The sequence below is a fragment of the Anser brachyrhynchus genome (assembly GCF_964034855.1).
Source record: "Anser brachyrhynchus genome assembly, chromosome: 9".
NCBI lineage: Eukaryota > Metazoa > Chordata > Aves > Anseriformes > Anatidae > Anser > Anser brachyrhynchus.
This window is the reverse complement of record NC_137703.1, coordinates 13,572,312-13,591,135: the sequence shown is the minus strand read 5'-3', so window position 1 is coordinate 13,591,135 and position 18,824 is coordinate 13,572,312. Positions and strand designations below refer to the sequence as shown.

The following is an 18,824-nucleotide window of genomic DNA, read 5'->3' as shown; positions in this document are numbered from 1 at the left end:
ATCAACACTGAACTCCAGCCCCCAGCCCCTTCCCCACATCAAACACCAGTGCCTCCAGTGCCACATGTTGTCACTGCTAGAGTGACACACATGGACATACCTTGGGTACCTCCTGTTTCATGCCAGACCAGCCAAAGTATTCTACATTTATTTTATTGTTACCTGACATTCCTCCCCCCAGGATAGAACTAAGCAGAGCCAGAACATTCGTTTGATGCAATGCAATTTCCAAAATGGAAAAGGTTGGTTTCCTGGTTGGCCTCCCAAGGAGGAAAGAAGCCTCAGACAGTAATTCTGTCATCTCCAGCTTTCTCCCCCACATCATTTGCCACCTGGGAGTCCACCCTGTGCTAGCAGAGGGGAGCACAGCGCCTCTTAGGGCTCAGTAGTGCCAGGTCAATAACAGCCACATGAAGACAAGGCAAAACATGGGCACCAGTTAACCTGTACAGCACTCAAATATTTACTCAGCTCTTCTCAGTCATACCTTACCCTGGGGAACATGTAGGATATCATATTTACTATGATTCTATGATTAGATTTAAATTACTAAATTATTTATTAACTACATTATTTATTATTATTCCCGCTCTACTCTGAGCTGGTGCGGCCTCACCTCGAGTACTGTGTGCAGTTCTGGGCATCACAGTACAAAAAGGACATTAAACTGCTGGAGAGTGCCCAGAGGAGGGCGATGAAGATGGTGAAGGGCCTAGAGGGGAAGACGTATGAGGAGCGGCTGAGGTCACTGGGCCTGTTCAGCCTGGAGAAGAGGAGGCTGAGGGGAGACCTCATCGCGGCCTACAGCTTCCTCGCGAGGGGGAGTGGAGGGGCAGGCGCCGATCTATTCTCCTTAGTGACCAGCGATAGGACCTGAGGAAATGGTGTCAAGCTGAGGCAGGGAAGGTTCAGGCTGGACATCAGGAAGAGGTTCTTCACCAAGAGGGTAGCTGCACACTGGAACAGGCTCCCAGGGAAGCAGTCACTGCACCAAGCCTGTCTGAATTTAAGAAGCGTTTGGACTGTGCACTTAGTCACATGGTCTAAAATTTTGGGTAGACCTGTGTGGTGCCAGGAATTGGACTTGATGATCCTTGTTGGTCCCTTCCAACTTGGGATATTCTATGATTCTATGATATCTCATGCCATACAGGAAGCAGACAAAATCTCTAGACCGTTTTGCACCAGAGAAAATTCACAAGTGCCAGTGAAGCAGCACATGGTATCAAACAGCAGCTTCACAAGTGTGTTTTTGTTTTTTAACCAGCCATTCCTTCCTTTACCCTCATTTATAAAAGCCTTTGGATTCAAATAGTTTGCTAGTGTCAAAACAAGAGACTTTGACATCAAGAGTGCATCTGCAGTGGTTTGATCTGCAGCTACCTTACACCTCTTGCACTCCAGTGACACAGCCCAAAGAAATCAATAACACTGATTCTTCTCAAGGCTGCTGCTTTGCTGGGGAGCACAGGAGAGGTCAAATTCAGTTCTCACTGTACATGAAACATGCGAACAAGCTTATAGCGATCATGCAACAATAGGATCAGCCCTGCTGTGGACAGCCATAAGCTGAGGATTCGGGTCTCCTGCTTCTAGAGGACAGGTATGCCCTTCCACCCACACGTGTGCATACACAGGTGTCCTGGTTCCAGTTAGGACAGAGTTAAGTAGCTCATAGTAGCTGGTAGGGTGCTATGTTTTGGATTAGGATGAGAAGAGCGCTGATAACATGCTGATGTTTTAATTGTTGCAGAGCAGTGTTTACACCAGGCCAAGGACTTTTCGGCTTCTTGCTCTGTCCTGCCAGCGAGCAGGCTGGGGGTGCAGCAGGAGCTGGGAGGGGACAGACCCAGGACAGCTGACCCAAACTGGCCAAAGGGGTATTCCATACCATCTGACGTCATGCTAAACAATATATAGGGGTGGCTGGCCGGGGTGGGGGGGCCGGCTGCTCGGGAATAGGCTCGGCATCGGTCAGCGGGTGGTGAGCAATTGCATTGTGCATCACTTGTTTTCTTACACATTATTATTGTTAATACTATTACCATTATCACTATTATTATTATTATTGTTATTATTATTTTCCTGTCTTAATAAACTGTCTTTATCTCAACTCACAGGCTTCACTTTCCCGTTTCTCTCCCCCCATCCCAGAGAGGGAGGGGGGAGGGTGAGCGAACGGCTGTGTGGTGTTTAGCTGCCAGCCGGGTTAAACCACAACAGTCTTTTTGGCGCCCAACGTGGGGCCCGAAGGGTTGAGATATCGACAAATCTGACCAGAGTGTGTTAAACTAAAATTGGTATAAGTATTGGACCTGCTTAATAGTTGCTAGTCACGATGTTGATTGCCTTAATCTCCAGTCTGCTGTACCTGTATTCCAAATTGAGTTTTATGGTGCGTTACTTTCTGTATGTGCTCCCTGTTGCACTGTTTATCCTTTCCGGGCCCTGGTTTAAGATTGTTATGGTACTGTGCGGTGTAGCAATGGCTTATGAAATGATGAAATATCTGGTCACGACTTTAACCTGGTATTTGTACTCAGCACTGACGTCGACTCTATACTTTGGAACCCATATCTCGGAAACTATTAGCAATTACACCTATTGCCTGTTTTCGTTAGGGAGCCAATCTGTGAAGGGGACAGGGGAAGACATGTTTCCCTACCTGTTCACTCTCCCTTTCTCCTTCACCACCACCCTCTTATCCCCCGAGTTAGTTACGGTGGTTCTCCGAGATGTTGAATATCCTTGGGATACTCAGACCAGCCTGCTCTTGTTGTTATGTCTCCTGAATGCGCTTCAGATTTTGTGGAGGGTTAAACAACTACTTAGGAATCTCATCCGGAGATCTGTCTTGAGGCGGGATAGTTGCGAGTGGCAGGGAGTGTGGGAGGATATGGGCAGGTTTCTAGAGCAGTGGTCACCTCCAGTGTTTTGGACATTCACCCCTGAACAACTGCAAAATCCTAAAAAGCTGGCAGAATGCTTGAAAAAAAGGTGTCATGCCTCTGGCAGTTCCAAAGTGACACAAATCACTGTAGCGTGCTGGGGTCTGGCTTGTGCCTATCGAGCTGCAATTGATGTTATTAGCAACCTAGCTCCAGCTCCTGCAGCCGCTCCAGTTCCAGCTCCTGCAGCTACTCCAGCTGCAGCTCCTGCAGCCGCTCCAGTTCCAGCTCCTGCAGCTACTCCAGCTGCAGCTCCTGCAGCCGCTCCAGTTCCAGCTCCTGCAGCTACTCCAGCTCCAGCTCCTGCAGCCGCTCCAGCTCCTGCAGCCGCTCCAGTTCCAGCTCCTGCAGCTACTCCAGCTCCAGCTCCTGCAGCCGCTCCAGCTCCAGCTCCTGCAGCTACTCCAGCTCCAGCTCCTGCAGCCGCTCCAGCTCCTGCAGCCGCTCCAGTTCCAGCTCCTGCAGCTACTCCAGCTCCAGCTCCTGCAGCCGTTCCAGTTCCAGCTCCTGCAGCCGCTCCAGCTCCTGCAGCCGCTCCAGCTCCAGCTCCTGCAGCTACTCCAGCTCCAGCTCCTGCAGCCGCTCCAGCTCCTGCAGCTGCTCCAGCTCCAGCTCCTGCAGCCGTTCCAGTTCCAGCTCCTGCAGCCGCTCCAGCTCCTGCAGCCGCTCCAGCTCCAGCTCCTGCACCTACTCCAGCTCCAGCTCCTGCAGCCGCTCCAGCTCCTGCAGCTGCTCCAGCTCCAGCTCCTGCAGCCGTTCCAGTTCCAGCTCCTGCAGCCGCTCCAGCTCCTGCAGCCGCTCCAGCTCCAGCTCCTGCAGCTACTCCAGCTCCAGCTCCTGCAGCCGCTCCAGCTCCTGCAGCTGCTCCAGCTCCAGCTCCTGCAGCCGTTCCAGTTCCAGCTCCTGCAGCCGCTCCAGCTCCTGCAGCCGCTCCAGCTCCAGCTCCTGCAGCTACTCCAGCTCCAGCTCCTGCAGCCGCTCCAGCTCCTGCAGCCGCTCCAGCTCCAGCTCCTGCAGCTACTCCAGCTCCAGCTCCTGCAGCCGCTCCAGCTCCTGCAGCTGCTCCAGCTCCAGCTCCTGCAGCCGTTCCGGCTCCTGCAGCCGCTCCAGCTCCAGCTCCTGCAGCCGCTCCAGCTCCTGCAGCCGCTCCAGCTCCTGCAGCTGCTCCAGCTCCAGCTCCTGCAGCCGCTCCAGCTCCAGCCCCTGCAGCCGCTCCAGCTCCTGCAGCTGCCCCAGCTCCTGCAGCTGCCCCAGCTCGTGCAGCTGCTCCCACTCCTGTGGCTGGGTCAGAGAAACGAGCTGTAGCAGTGCAAGTTGACCCCGCAGAGGGTACTCCAACCCCTGTGGCAGACCCTGTGGCTGGGTCAGAGAAACGAGCTGTAGCAGTGCAAGTTGCCCCTGTAGACAAGGTGAAAAAATGGTATAGAGGCTCAGGTCGTTTAAAACGCAGACAGTCTTCTGCTAAGTCTGGGCGTAGTGAAGACGAGGCTGGGCCATCAAAGGTGCAGGAGACTGAAGATGAGGATGAGGATGGCGAAAAATCAACAGTAACTACCCGGACTCCATACCAGCCATCAAAGGTGCAGGAGACTGAAGATGAGGATGAGGATGTCGGAAAATCAACAGTAATTACCCGGACTCTATACCAGCGTGAGCTACGAGATGTGCGAAAAGATTTTGGTCGCTGTATAGGCGAGCAGCTTGTCACCTGGCTGCTCCGGTGCTGGGACACGGGAGCCAATTATGTGGAATTGGAGGGCAAGGAAGCCAGGCGGCTGGGATCCCTTGCTAGGGACGCATGCATTGACAAAGCAATTGGAGATGGAGCACAATCTCGCAGCCTCTGGAGGCGTCTCCTGTCAGCTGTGAAGGAAAGGTATCTCTTCAAGGAAGAACTTGTATGTTTACCAAGCAAATGGACCACCATGGAGAAGGGAATTCAGTACCTGAGGGAATTGGCCGTACGGGAAGTAATTTATAAGGACCTAGATGACGCACAAACATCCACAGATCCAGATGCAGTCCAGTGTACACCACCCATGTGGCGGAAGTTTGTACGGAGTGCCCCATCATCATATGCCAACTCATTGGCAATACTAACCTGGAAAACGGAGGAGAATCCCACAGTGAATGAAGTGACTAAAATACTCCGGCAGTACGAAGGAAATCTCTCCTCTTCCCTAAAGGCCTGTGTCTCAGCTGTGGAGAAACTCTCTGAAGAGGTCCACCAACTTAAAGAGAATTTATCTTCCCCTCCACCTGAACGAACCAGTGTCCACCAGCTAAAAGAGAATGCTTTAGAGAAACTTTCTGAAAAGATCCACCAACTTGAAGAAAGATTATCTTCCCCTTCACCTGAACGAACCAGTGTCCACCAGCTAAAAGAGAATGCTTTGGAGAAACTTTCTGAAAAGATCCACCAACTTGAAGAAAGATTATCTTCCCCTTCACCTGAACGAACCAGTGTCCACCAGCTAAAAGAGAATGCTTTGGAGAAACTTTCTGAAAAGATCCACCAACTTGAAGAAAGATTATCTTCCCCTTCACCTGAACGAACTAGTGTTCACCAGCTAAAAGAGAATACCTTGGAGAAACTTTCTGAAGAGATCCACCAACTTAAAGAGAGTTTATTTTCCTCCCCACCTGTACAAACCAGTGTCTCAGCTATTAGGGGTAAACGTTCATCTATGCAAGGAAGACAATATGGTGGGCACACACACCGCGCCACCCTGTGGTTTTACCTACGTGACCATGGAGAGGACATGAGAAAATGGGATGGAAAATCTACTGCGACCCTAGAGGCACGGGTACGTGAATTGCAAAGGAAAACAATTGGGAAAAAGGAGTTCTCTGAAAGGTTTGCTGCTCCAACTTCCAGCAGGCAGTCCTTTAAACACAGAAATGAAGATTCTGACCAGGACTAGAGGGGCCCTGCCTCCAGCCAGGGGGAGGAAAGGGACAATCGAGTTTATTGGACTGTGTGGATTCGATGGCCTGGCACGTCAGACGCACAGAAGTATAAGGCTTTGGTAGACACCGGTGCACAATGTACTCTAATGCCATCAAGCTATAAAGGGCCAGAGCCCATCTGTATTTATGGTGTGACGGGGGGATCCCAGCAGTTAACTGTATTGGAGGCTGAAGTGAGTCTAACCGGTAATGAGTGGCAAAAGCACCGTATTGTGACTGGCCCAGATGCTCCGTGCATCCTTGGCATAGACTATCTTAGAAGAGGATATTTCAAGGACCCAAAAGGGTTCCGCTGGGCTTTTGGTATAGCTGCTTTGGAGACAGAGGACATTAAACAGTTGTCTACCTTGCCTGGTCTCTCAGAGGACCCTTCTGTTGTGGGGTTGCTGAGGGTTGAAGAACAGCAAGTGCCGATCGCTACCACAACTGTGCACCGGCGGCAATATCGCACCAACCGAGACTCCCTGAGTCCCATCCATAAGCTAATTCGTCAACTGGAGAGCCAAGGAGTGATCAGCAAGACTCATTCACCTTTTAATAGTCCCATATGGCCAGTGCGAAAGTCTAATGGTGAGTGGAGACTAACAGTGGACTATCGTGGCCTGAACGAAGTCACGCCACCACTGAGTGCTGCAGTGCCGGACATGCTAGAACTCCAGTATGAACTGGAATCAAAGGCAGCCAAGTGGTATGCCACAATTGATATCGCTAATGCATTTTTCTCCATCCCTCTAGCAGCACAGTGCAGGCCACAGTTTGCTTTCACTTGGAGGGGAGTCCAATATACTTGGAATCGGCTGCCCCAGGGGTGGAAACACAGCCCTACCATTTGCCATGGACTGATCCAGTCTGCGCTGGAGCAGGGGGAAGCTCCTGAACACCTGCAGTACATCGATGACATCATTGTGTGGGGTGACACTGCAGAAGAAGTTTTCGAGAAAGGGAAGAAAATAGTCCAAATCCTTCTGAAGGCCGGTTTTGCCATAAAACAGAATAAAGTTAAAGGACCTGCACGAGAGATCCAGTTTTTAGGAATAAAATGGCAAGATGGACGCCGTCAAATCCCAATGGATGTGATCAACAAAATAACAGCTATGTCTCCACCAACTAGCAAAAAAGAAACACAAACTTTCCTAGGTGTCGTGGGGTTTTGGAGAATGCATATTCCAAATTACAGTCTGATTGTAAACCCGCTCTACCAAGTAACCCGTAAGAAGAATGCTTTTGAATGGGGCCCTGAGCAACGACAAGCCTTTGAACAAATTAAGCAGGAAATAGTTCATGCAGTAGCCCTCGGGCCAGTCCGAACAGGACCAGATGTAAAGAATGTGCTCTACACCGCAGCCGGAGAGAATGGTCCCACCTGGAGCCTCTGGCAGAAAGAACCTGGGGAAACTCGAGGTCGACCCCTGGGGTTTTGGAGTCGGGGATACAGAGGATCTGAAGCCCGCTATACTCCAACTGAAAAGGAGATATTGGCAGCATATGAAGGAGTTCGATCTGCTTCGGAAGTGGTCGGTACTGAAGCGCAGCTCCTCCTGGCACCCCGACTGCCGGTACTAGGCTGGATGTTCAAAGGAAGGGTCCCCTCTACGCATCATGCAACTGATGCTACATGGAGCAAGTGGGTTGCATTGATTACTCAGCGGGCTCGAATAGGAAACCCCAGTCGCCCAGGAATCTTGGAGGTGATTATGGACTGGCCAGAAGGCAAATACTTTGGGATATCACCAGAGGAGGAGGTGGTTCGTGCTGAAGAAGCCCCCCTGTACAACAAGCTACCGGAAAATGAGAAGAAATATGCCTTGTTCACTGACGGGTCCTGTCGTATTGTGGGAAAGCATCGGAGATGGAAAGCTGCTGTATGGAGTCCTACACGACGAGTTGCAGAAGCTGCTGAGGGAGAAGGTGAATCGAGTCAGTTTGCAGAAGTAAAAGCCATTCAGCTGGCTTTAGATATTGCTGAACGAGAAAAGTGGCCAGTTCTCTATCTCTATACTGATTCATGGATGGTAGCAAATGCCCTGTGGGGGTGGTTACAGCAATGGAAGCAGAACAACTGGCAGCGCAGGGGCAAGCCCATCTGGGCTGCGGCATTGTGGCAAGATATTGCTGCCCGGGTAGAGAACCTGGTTGTAAAGGTACGCCATGTAGATGCTCATGTGCCCAAGAATCGGGCTACTGAAGAACACCAAAACAACCAGCAGGTGGATCAGGCTGCTAAGATTGAAGTGGCTCAGGTGGACCTGGACTGGCAACATAAAGGTGAATTATTTATAGCCCGATGGGCCCATGACACCTCAGGCCATCAAGGTAGAGATGCAACCTACAGATGGGCTCGTGATCGAGGGGTGGACCTGACCATGGACACTATAGCACAGGTTATTCATGACTGTGAAACATGTGCTGCAATCAAGCAAGCCAAACGGTCAAAACCTCTTTGGTATGGAGGACGATGGCTGAAATATAAATATGGAGAGGCCTGGCAGATTGATTACATCACACTCCCTCAAACCCGCAACGGCAAGCGCCACGTACTTACAATGGTGGAAGCAACCACCGGATGGCTGGAAACATATCCTGTGCCCCATGCCACCGCCCGGAACACTATCCTGGGCCTTGAAAAGCAAGTCTTATGGCGACATGGCACCCCAGAGAGAATTGAGTCAGACAACGGGACTCATTTCCGAAACAACCTTATAGACACTTGGGCCAAAGAACATGGTATTGAGTGGGTGTATCACATCCCCTATCATGCACCAGCCTCTGGAAAAGTTGAACGATACAATGGACTGTTGAAGACTACACTGAAAGCAATGGGTGCTGGGACATTCAAAAATTGGGATACACATTTGGCAAAGGCCACCTGGTTAGTCAATACCAGGGGATCTGCCAACCGAGCTGGACCTGCCCAATCAAACCTGTTACGCACTGTAGAAGGGGATAAAGTTCCTGTAGTGCACGTAAGAAACATGCTGGGTAAAACAGTCTGGGCTACTCCTGCCTCAGGAAAAGGCAAACCCATTCGTGGAATTGCTTTTGCTCAGGGACCTGGATGCACTTGGTGGGTAATGCAAAAGAATGGGGAGGTCCGGTGTGTACCTCAAGGGGATTTGATACTGGGTGAGAATAGCCCATGAGTTGAATTGTAGTATGTTAATTATTATATAATAATGTATGTCATCACTACCATGATTGCTATATATCATAGATGAAAATGGTGATTAATTAGAATGTATTGGACAGAGTGTAACCTGAGCATGACATAAATGGTATGGAATAAGGGGTGGATATCTGTCCTGGTTCCAGTTAGGACAGAGTTAAGTAGCTCATAGTAGCTGGTAGGGTGCTATGTTTTGGATTAGGATGAGAAGAGCGCTGATAACATGCTGATGTTTTAATTGTTGCAGAGCAGTGTTTACACCAGGCCAAGGACTTTTCGGCTTCTTGCTCTGTCCTGCCAGCGAGCAGGCTGGGGGTGCAGCAGGAGCTGGGAGGGGACAGACCCAGGACAGCTGACCCAAACTGGCCAAAGGGGTATTCCATACCATCTGACGTCATGCTAAACAATATATAGGGGTGGCTGGCCGGGGTGGGGGGGCCGGCTGCTCGGGAATAGGCTGGGCATCGGTCAGCGGGTGGTGAGCAATTGCATTGTGCATCACTTGTTTTCTTACACATTATTATTGTTAATACTATTACCATTATCACTATTATTATTATTATTGTTATTATTATTTTCCTGTCTTAATAAACTGTCTTTATCTCAACTCACAGGCTTCACTTTCCCGTTTCTCTCCCCCCATCCCAGAGAGGGAGGGGGGAGGGTGAGCGAACGGCTGTGTGGTGTTTAGCTGCCAGCCGGGTTAAACCACAACAACAGGGAAGAGGAATTCATCAGTATTGGCAAAAATCGAGTGCTTGAGAAAGGATTTTAATGGCAAGAGCAGTGACTTAGCAGAGCATCTCACATGAAAAAGAATGAGGATAGAAACAGTGACACCTGTGGAGAAAATGATTAATGGAGGCATTAAGGATGGCCTCATTAGCCTAGCAGGGGGAGCAGCAGTAAGCAACCAGGTTGAGTAAACACATGTAGGAGCTACATAGGTAGTTTGCATAATCAGACCACATATGGCCTGCTCGAAAATTAAGCTTTTCATGAGGTCAGTGAGGAATGAACTCTGCCATCAAGCCTGAAAGGACGGAAGGTTTATTTAAATAGATAACTAAACCACAATGAATCATGTATTCCCTTCAAAAACTAACGTGCAGAAGGCACAACACAATCTCATGCTAATGCTGTAGTTAGCCACATTAGGACTATATCCTCAGGCTTCACAGTTCAGGTTGCATCTATTTTGATTTGGTGTTCTTGAGTGCAAGTGCTGAATTTGCCCTTTGTGCTCAGGTTGTTAACCTACAAGAAAGTACTGTGCTCTTTACTGATAAATTCAGACTCTGCTGGTGCAAGAAGGTTAAAGAGTGGGATAATGAACTTTTTCTGACCCTGCAGACTCTAAAACAGCAATATAACTAAGTATGTGAGACGAGGCTTAGGTGATCTGAAACACAAGCAGGAAATGCACTCCCTCTCTCCAGAGAGGGAACTGGGAATTACCTTTCTCCCAGCTACTTATTGTAACCCTGTTATCACCCTGAAGTAGCAGTTTGTATAACGTAGCATAATCCCTGAATATTTCCTATCAAAACACTCCCAAAAGCTAACACAAAACTCATACTCTGTACAACAGACCCAACTAAAGCCACAATCAGTCCTTCGGCAGCACATAGGCTGGGCAACAAAACCATCCTAGAGCCCTTACACCTCCAAGTGAAGCTGCCTGATTAGGGGATCTGTCTCAGTGTCACTGGATAGGGGTGTCATCCCTGGCATGAGCTCATTTCCAGCAGCACAAGCAGTTGTCATCCTTACCCTCAGAGGCCCAACAGGGCTGTCACCCAACATCTACAGTAAGGAAAAGAGCCAGACTAATGATCCTTTAATTTTGGCCATCTGAGCATGGACTACGAAGCTTTTGCTGAAAGCAGACAATCTTTTTCCCTCTTGTATTCAGCAACAGAAGAAATAGCCAGTAAACTTCACACTGCTCTTCCCTGACTTCTTGTTATACAACACAGCCAAGACCCCTAGGGCACGCAGTACTGCACATTTGCACCTTCTGCAATGCTTCAGCCCTTCAACAGTTAAAGGCCAGATCCAGAGACACCACTAGCATTTGTTGCCTTTAGGATTTAGTGGCTAATGAGGGCCAGGAAGATGCTATGGAAGAAAACAGGAGCTGTTTCAAAGAATTGAGACACAGATGACAGGGAACCAAAATTCTGCCAGCTGACATCATCCTCAAGTTTTTTCCAGCAAAAGCCAAGGCTTGCATTTGACAAGAGGACCTCAGTTCTCATGGAGCCCTTAAAGGCTTGGGCATGCATGATAAAAAAGCAAGCAGGTGAATACTCAGGTCTGGCTCCAGGCTCTACTTTTCTTTATAAAAGTAGAGTCTCCAGCTCCAGTTCTAATTTTCTTCCCATTTCTTAGTATTTCTGTCACTCTGAATGAACTATGTGTTATTGATGTATGTGCCCAGTGTAAAGATTAATAGACGAACCACAAATCAAGAGGGGTTAATTTAATTGCCTTCCACAGGTGCTCTGCAGTATTTCATGCAACCTAAGGCCAGGAATATTTTATGAGTCCCCTTGTGTAGAACTAATGACAAGTACTGCTGCTCAGCCTCAGCTCCTGCTCAAACTCCAAATTACAGAGAAGAGGCTGGGGAGAAGACAGAACAAGACAGGGAGGATGACAAAGGGGCTTCTCCCATTTTTAAGTGCAGAGTGGCGACAACTCTGCTATATCAGATGACTGACAAGTGCACAGTCCTCTCATTTTAAACTGAGAAGGATGCTCACACCAAGGGTTAGGGAAAAGTTGCCATTATGTTTGACTCCTAAGATGGGAGAAGCAGTATTTGTGGAGTAGAATTTACTTCATTGCCCCAGTTCTTTCAAGAATAAGAGGTAAACCTGATATTTACTTCTCATATGTGGAATGATTACTCAGCACCATGAAACTCCTTTACCTAATTTGAAAGAAAGGAAAGCAAAGACAACCGGTCTCTTCCAGCTCATATAAGTAACAACAGAGAAAAGCATTAGCAGAAGCTCTGCCACTACATGAAGAGGACAGAAGACATCAAAAAATAATTTTTATGTGAGGACAGTGAGGGAGAGCTGCAGAAGGCTGCTGTCTGGCTGGGAAGATCCTCACCATGTTCAAGGGGTTCGTGGTTTTGTCCATCCCTGACAGGATGACTAAACACTTTCTGAAAGTATTCAAACCACTTCGAGACACCTGGCTGGACACTGCTGCCCAGGAGAGGAGACAAATGGCTGAAACAGGTTGTCCCCAAGAAGGACCATATACCATGAAAGACTGAAGGCCAGAACTTAATACTGTATGTAAGAATTCAAACAAAATATTCAGAAACAGTGTGTCAGAAAGGCAGCTTGTCAGCTGGCAATCAGCTTTAGGATTTCACGTCTCTGAATGACAGGGTCTGTGCAAATACATTTTTATACCTTTTTACCTCAGCCCTGCAGCAGATTTAGAGCTCTGCTTATGATACAGAAACTTTTACAGGTCACACTGAGACTGCCTTTTTTTTCCCTGGAACTTAATATAAATGCCAGTTCCAGCACGCAAATTAACTGTGAGGCCAACTCTTTGAAGAGCTTGCTATCCTCAATTCCCAGAAGTCAAGGAGAGTCAAAGCATCCATAAATGCACAAGATCAGAGTATATTAGAAAATGGATGATTACCATGATATGAAACCCTGATACATTCAGCCAGTTAATGCTGAGGAATGGAAGAGTAACCAATAATAAGCATTGATAGTTCATGCCAAAGAATTAAAGGGGAAACTAGATGCAGTCAAATTCTGTATTTCAGCCTAAATGTTGTCAGGACATTTCTAAATAGGTGGGCAGAACAAGCACTAGACAATTTGAAATAAGTATTCTCTAGATAAGACTAATTAAACCTCTGTTGTGACATGTCTCTGTAGGCATTTATTTTACATGAATAAAGGATCACGCAGAATTATGTTTTAATTATTTCATGAAGTTCTAAAGATGTACTCTATTTCATCCAAAAAGTCATTGACTGGATTACAAGAAGAGTCCAAACTCCCATACACCTCAATAAGCTAAAGCAAGAGACATGAAAAGCAGGCTCGGGATGAAGTATAGAGAGAAGAGGCAGGAGATGCGGCAGGAGATGCTCCTGTCAGGAATGGTTCCCTAGACTAGGCCTTCAGGGATGTGCCCTGTGTGACCTTTATCTGTCCCCTGGGGATTCTCCCCACTTTCTGCCCGTGGACGGGCTCTCCACACAGGTGAGATTTCACATAACACAAATGAAACACTGCCACACCAATGCGTTTCAACCTGGATTTCCAGAGCTGGGATTGTAGGACATAGCTACTCTCTGCAGACAGAGCCCAACTCCCAATTTCTCTAGATTTCTTTGAAAGTCTCAGAACTTAAGCTTTCCAGTACTCATATCACTTCAAAGAATACAAGTTCCTTAATTCTACATAAGTCAGGATATTCAGTCTCTGGAGATTAGGAGAGTTTATTCTTTATCTGTGAAGATAACTAGGAGAGGTAACTGTCTCCACGACAAAGCATCACAACACCGAGAGCAGGTCCTGTCACTGCTGTTTGGTGCCCTCTCCTGGCACCAACACAGTGAGACTATTTGGGAAATCCTACCTGGATAATGACATTTCATTTCCACTGATGCCCGAAGATCCATTCTAGGCTGAAATCAGTAAAGCCATATAGTAGAGAAGACAATCTTATCGGATGAGCAGTTATTCTATCAGTGTCTTATGCTTATTTTCTCTTGGTGTAGAAGATTATCTTAAACTATCATTTAGGAGAGAAACAAAAGCTCTCTGCTCCCCAAAAGAGCAGTTTAATTTATGTAACAGGCTTTTTAGCCTCCTTAAAAGGAAACAAAGTCTTGTGAAACACTTCTGATTAGAAACAAGCCATACAATTATTTTAGTACTTATCCTCAACCAGGAAGTCATGCAAATAAAGTCCCCACCAGAAAGCTTTCTGATACTACATTTAACATTAAACTACATTTCAGCTGGATCATTTTGCCCAAAAATGGATATTAAAGCCCTGAACCAGCTAAATATCTTCAGGAGAGGTAGACGCAAGCCACGAGGTTTAACTAAAAAGCTTACAAAATGTTTATGATTCCCTGTACAGAATCCTCTTCCAGTTGAAAGGCTGTATGGAAGATTAGTTTAGAGCATTGGGATTTCACTGCTTATTAATGTATGACCAACTAATCAATACTAGCAAAATCCTAGACTCAAATACACAGCAGGAGCTCACAGATGTGACATATTAGTGTTACACTTAAGTATATTACCTCCTGTCTATAAAGCAAAGCCAGTTTCAAACATACAGTTTAAAAACAGCAAAAATTTTAGAATCTACCTATCATTAATCCCTTTGGTATGAATTACATGGACATTAACTAGAACTTAGCTCCTGTGTTTAATATTCACTATATTATAACCACAACAAATGAGTGATTAGAAGTAAAACCTTGTTTTAATTCGGAATTTTAAAAATATCCTGCATGCAATTGTTGAAAAATTGATTGATAATCCAGACCAATAGCACAAACTTTTATTCATAGGCACTTACAAACAAAAGTCATTAGCTGAAACATATGGCAAATTCAAAATTAGTAAAATTGTTTTTCAGTGAATCAAAAGTTAACTGGCAGAACTGGCTGTCATGATGAACAGCTCCATTGAGTTCAGGAGTGGTTAGACATCAATGTTTAACTACATTGAGAGTTGCACAGATATTTGAAAACTATAAAGCGAGTTTTGAAAGAAAACCTTGTTTCATATCTAAATCAACATATAACCACCCAGTTTATAAAAAATAATCCTTTGCACACCTTACACCCAACATCTAACCACACAGGACATGGATGTGAATGCACCATGGCCCCATCCAGAACTACTGCTCATGTTTCTCTGGGCTTACCTGTGACCCCATGCATTGCAGCAACATCTGGAGAACTTTACCTCGGGTCCATGATCCCTCAGGGCAGGTGCTGTACAAACAGAAGATGCCAAATACTGAAGACAACAGCTTGAAACACATTACAGCCAGCTCACCCACTCATGTCTTCATTAAACTGTTTGCATCAGCTCCACCTTCACACTCAGGCCCAACCACCTGGGCTCCAAGAGAACCCAGATCACACCTTGTACCAACCGCATACTTCAGGAAAAATAACCCCAGCCTCAAGGAGCTTGCATCACCTGCACCAGGCACGAGAGAAAGGGACGATATGATGGGAAGTTACACAATGGACAAATTTTTGGGAAAGATGTTAACTTGTTATTCACAATCCCAACTCAGTCTTAGGTGCTTTTCACATTAACAGTTATCCTCTTTGGACATTTTTAAAGCTGGCTTCCCTCTTATCCCACAGATTCCCCCTAAAGAAACATCAGTTTTAGGCCATGGTAGGCTGCAGCACTCAGATTTTGTGCTCTGACACTCCCTGGGGCCTGCAGAGAGCCCCTGCTCTTCAGCCTGCAGATCCCCAAGCTGAACACAGAAATAAATAGTTTAAGAAAGCATCTTCTTGTAAATCTGCTTTAAGTCAAAATATGCCTAACAGTACAAAAGTAGAGGTACCTTACTGCGTTCAAACATACAGTTCGGCCTGGAAACCTCTCCCTGAGGTCTAAAACAAAGCCTGAGGGCCTGGCCCACACAGAAGAACTGGCAGGCCCTCCCACTAGGCCGAGGAGAGCACAGCCATGCCACTGCTGGAGAAGGGATGGCTTTTGCAGGCCGGACATGAAGAAAATTTAAACATTTGAATTGTCTCAGTGCTATATAGCCATAGGCCAGCCACACCTTCCTCCAGCACACTGCCACCCTCACCAGGGGAAAATGGAAAAAGTGAAACCCACCCCTCGGCAGTGAGCTTGCCCAGGGCAAGCTGGCAGGTGAGGCACATCCTGATCACTGCCCAGATATCCAGCAGCAGCCACAGCCTCTGCCAGCGAGGCAAGCAAGAAGCAGGCTGTTGGGTAGTAGCAGTTCCCTGACAGGGAGGGTCTGTGAATTCAGAGACCCTTGGGGGAAGATAACATTTACTCCTTGATCTTACAAATCAGCCATTGTTGCACACTAAGACCACCTTTCCTGAGGAGTACAGCAGAAAATGTCTCAGACAGAATATTCAATAAATACAGGGAATTTGAAGCAAACTGCAGCTCGGTTGATTCATGGAAGAACTCTACAACTCAAAGCAAATGAGTTATAAAGTAGGTATGTGGTTTATTTTGGTGCCGGGCGCATGTGGGATAGCTCCCAAAGGCATGCGCACCCTAACGCGGCAACTTGCTTTGGTTATATGCAGTAAAGAGTTACTTATGCATGATTTTTCCCAATATGCCTATACATATTCATAACCTATCCCCACTTTGTATTAAAATTAGCTCCAAGAAGTCATTTTCATAAAATCCTCCCATCTGTGCTTGCGCAGTGCCTTCTGGTGGTGGTCATCGGGGGGTCGTGGGGATGAAGGCTGATAACTCTTCTTCATCACCACTGGTCGACCCCCTGCCTTTATACAGACTCAGCTGCTCCTTGGCTCTTGTCCAAACCACAAGGTCGGTCTCAGCTGGTTTTTGAGACAGGTTCCCCATTTTTGTCAGGAAACATCCTCTGTGAGGGGCCCTGAGACTCCCTGTTTCAGTTAATTTGCACAGTAGTAAGCGAAGACACTCAGCAATATCTATTTTAATGCAATTAAGCAAGCCCCCATTCTTCCATTCCTGGCTTTAATAATTACAATTGTTTTATTTGGAAATCATTAATGCAATTAAGCAAGCCCCTATTCTTCTATCCCTGGCTTCATGATGAGGGGGTAAAATACTGGAATGAGAATCACTTGCAAGACCTAGGAACACAAAATGCCAGACCTCCCATATTTTTACTGCAGATTTCTATAAGAATCACCCCATTAGTCTCCACCAGAAAACTATTTCTGTGTATTTAGGTTCCTCCACAACATCTGAGGGAAGCCTCTCACACCCTGGAGATCAAGCCAGGCTGGAACGCAAGTAGGTGGTACATGAGGTTTGTATTAACTCTCACATATCTAAACAAAAAGGTGTCAAGCACTGAAAGTCAATGGAAAAGTTTCCTACAAATACAGTTTAATTGCAAACACATTCCTTGTCTTTCATTAGAGATGCTTAAAGCAACACTGCATTTGCACAATACCAGATGCAGTCCTTTTGAGAGGGCCCAGAGTCACTGACCCTCCCAGAGAACATTGTTCATATGATGCTGCAGAAGTTACAGAGATGCCTGACCTTACAGCCAAGTTGTCCAGTAGGTCAAAAGGATTTAGCTCTGTGAGGAAAAGTAAATATACCCATACATGCTACCCTTAGGCCTCTAAAACAAGCAGAAATCATTTTCTAGCACAGTTCATAATTAACAAGTTTTCCCCTGAAAAGGTCAGTGCCCACTTAAAGTTTCTGTATTCTTATTTTCCTTTATTCATCCACAAATTTTCCTTTACAATTACCTTTTGCCTCTGGTTGAAGACAAGTGATATTAAAAGGACTACTTCGTCCATCTGTTAGATAAAGTAAATTTCCACAGACAAAAACTTAATTAAATTAATTTAACCAAGGAATTTAATTAGGAAGTGTTGGACAGTTAACTAGAGAAAAGTCTACTATGATGCCCTGCCTAAAATACAGTGTTTCCCCAGAACTATGAGCTCACACGTACATCTATAATAAGCATTTACTTTAACCTTTCCTTCTGAGCTCCCTGGTCCTGGATCCTCTTCACAAGCTTTTCCTGCAGAAATTGAAGGTGACTGCCCAGAGCAATCACATCACTATCGAAGGCAGCCACCCCTTCAGGACAGTCATACCAAAGAGTGGTCTTCAGAGTAATATAAATATTTCTATTATTTTTTTCACAATAATCCATTTGTAAAGCAGAGATGGAAGTTACCACAACTAGTAACAATACTCATCTAGCAGCCTTTCATGGTTTTTTTTTTTAAAGCAACAGTACAACTTTTAGTCAATAAAAAGTTATGAAAGATTCCATACCCAGAGAGCTTCCTTCCTAAAAACACTCCCAAATTATGGTCAAATCCCTCTTTTCCTTCCATTCACCATATTATGGCTAACGTGTGGTAGACACTTATACCCCCACATACCCAAGGGTTAAATCTATAAGATAGAAATAGCTAAAACTTTTGGCCCCTCACAGTTCAAAAACTTTCAATCATGTAAAAATCTCTCCTCAGTACTTACATAGCACAGATGAAGATCCCATAAATAGAAAGGGAACACTTTTGCCCTACTTCTCCTTTTGAAGGCTCATGTTCCCAGTAGCATGTGGGGGCAATCAGCATTAGTAAATGGAGAATTGGAGACACTTGAGGTGTCTCCAACACTTGACACCTGCTTCTTTGAGAATGTCACAGTGAGGACAAAGAAAAATGGAGACAGCAGGACCTGAGGCCTTACAGCCTGCACTACATGTGGAACAGTTATCCCTAAGGGGTGCAGAGGTCCGGGGCAGGGGGGGGAAGCCCCAGTTAGGAATGGCTGTGGGGACAAGGAGCAGGAGGCTTCCCAGTGAGCTGCTCTGGAGGTCATGAGAAAAGAAGAACTGATGCATATTCAGGATCCTCTCAGACTGATTTCTTTCTTCCACTCAAAACCAGCATCCCTCCATGGGGCTGTTCTTGTGACAGAGAGCTATTTATTTTTGCAGTTTCCACCTCATGG

General features: G+C 46.5%; 1 protein-coding gene across 14 annotated transcripts in view; it reads right to left on the bottom strand.

Annotated features, from left to right (window-relative positions):
- The window catches only part of LOC308199938 (glypican-5-like), a 433,019-nt gene extending 414,559 nt beyond the window's left edge, over positions 1-18,460 (bottom strand). For 11 of the 14 annotated variants that reach the window (XR_013955102.1, XR_013955103.1, XM_080604865.1 and 8 more), the window contains exons 1-2: positions 17,825-18,027; positions 15,022-15,091 (exon numbers count right to left, since the gene is read on the bottom strand). Coding sequence is in view for 12 of the 14 variants with exons in the window: in XM_080604865.1 (XP_080460991.1) it covers positions 15,022-15,091; positions 17,825-18,012 (258 nt within the window). In the remaining 2 variants the exon portion in view is untranslated. Of the gene's footprint in view, positions 1-15,021; positions 15,092-17,824; positions 18,028-18,137; positions 18,215-18,344 lie in introns of those variants that run through there. The other 3 variants (XM_080604873.1, XM_080604874.1, XM_080604871.1) reach the window with 3 other exon arrangements.
- Between the last annotated feature and the right edge of the window lie 364 nt (positions 18,461-18,824).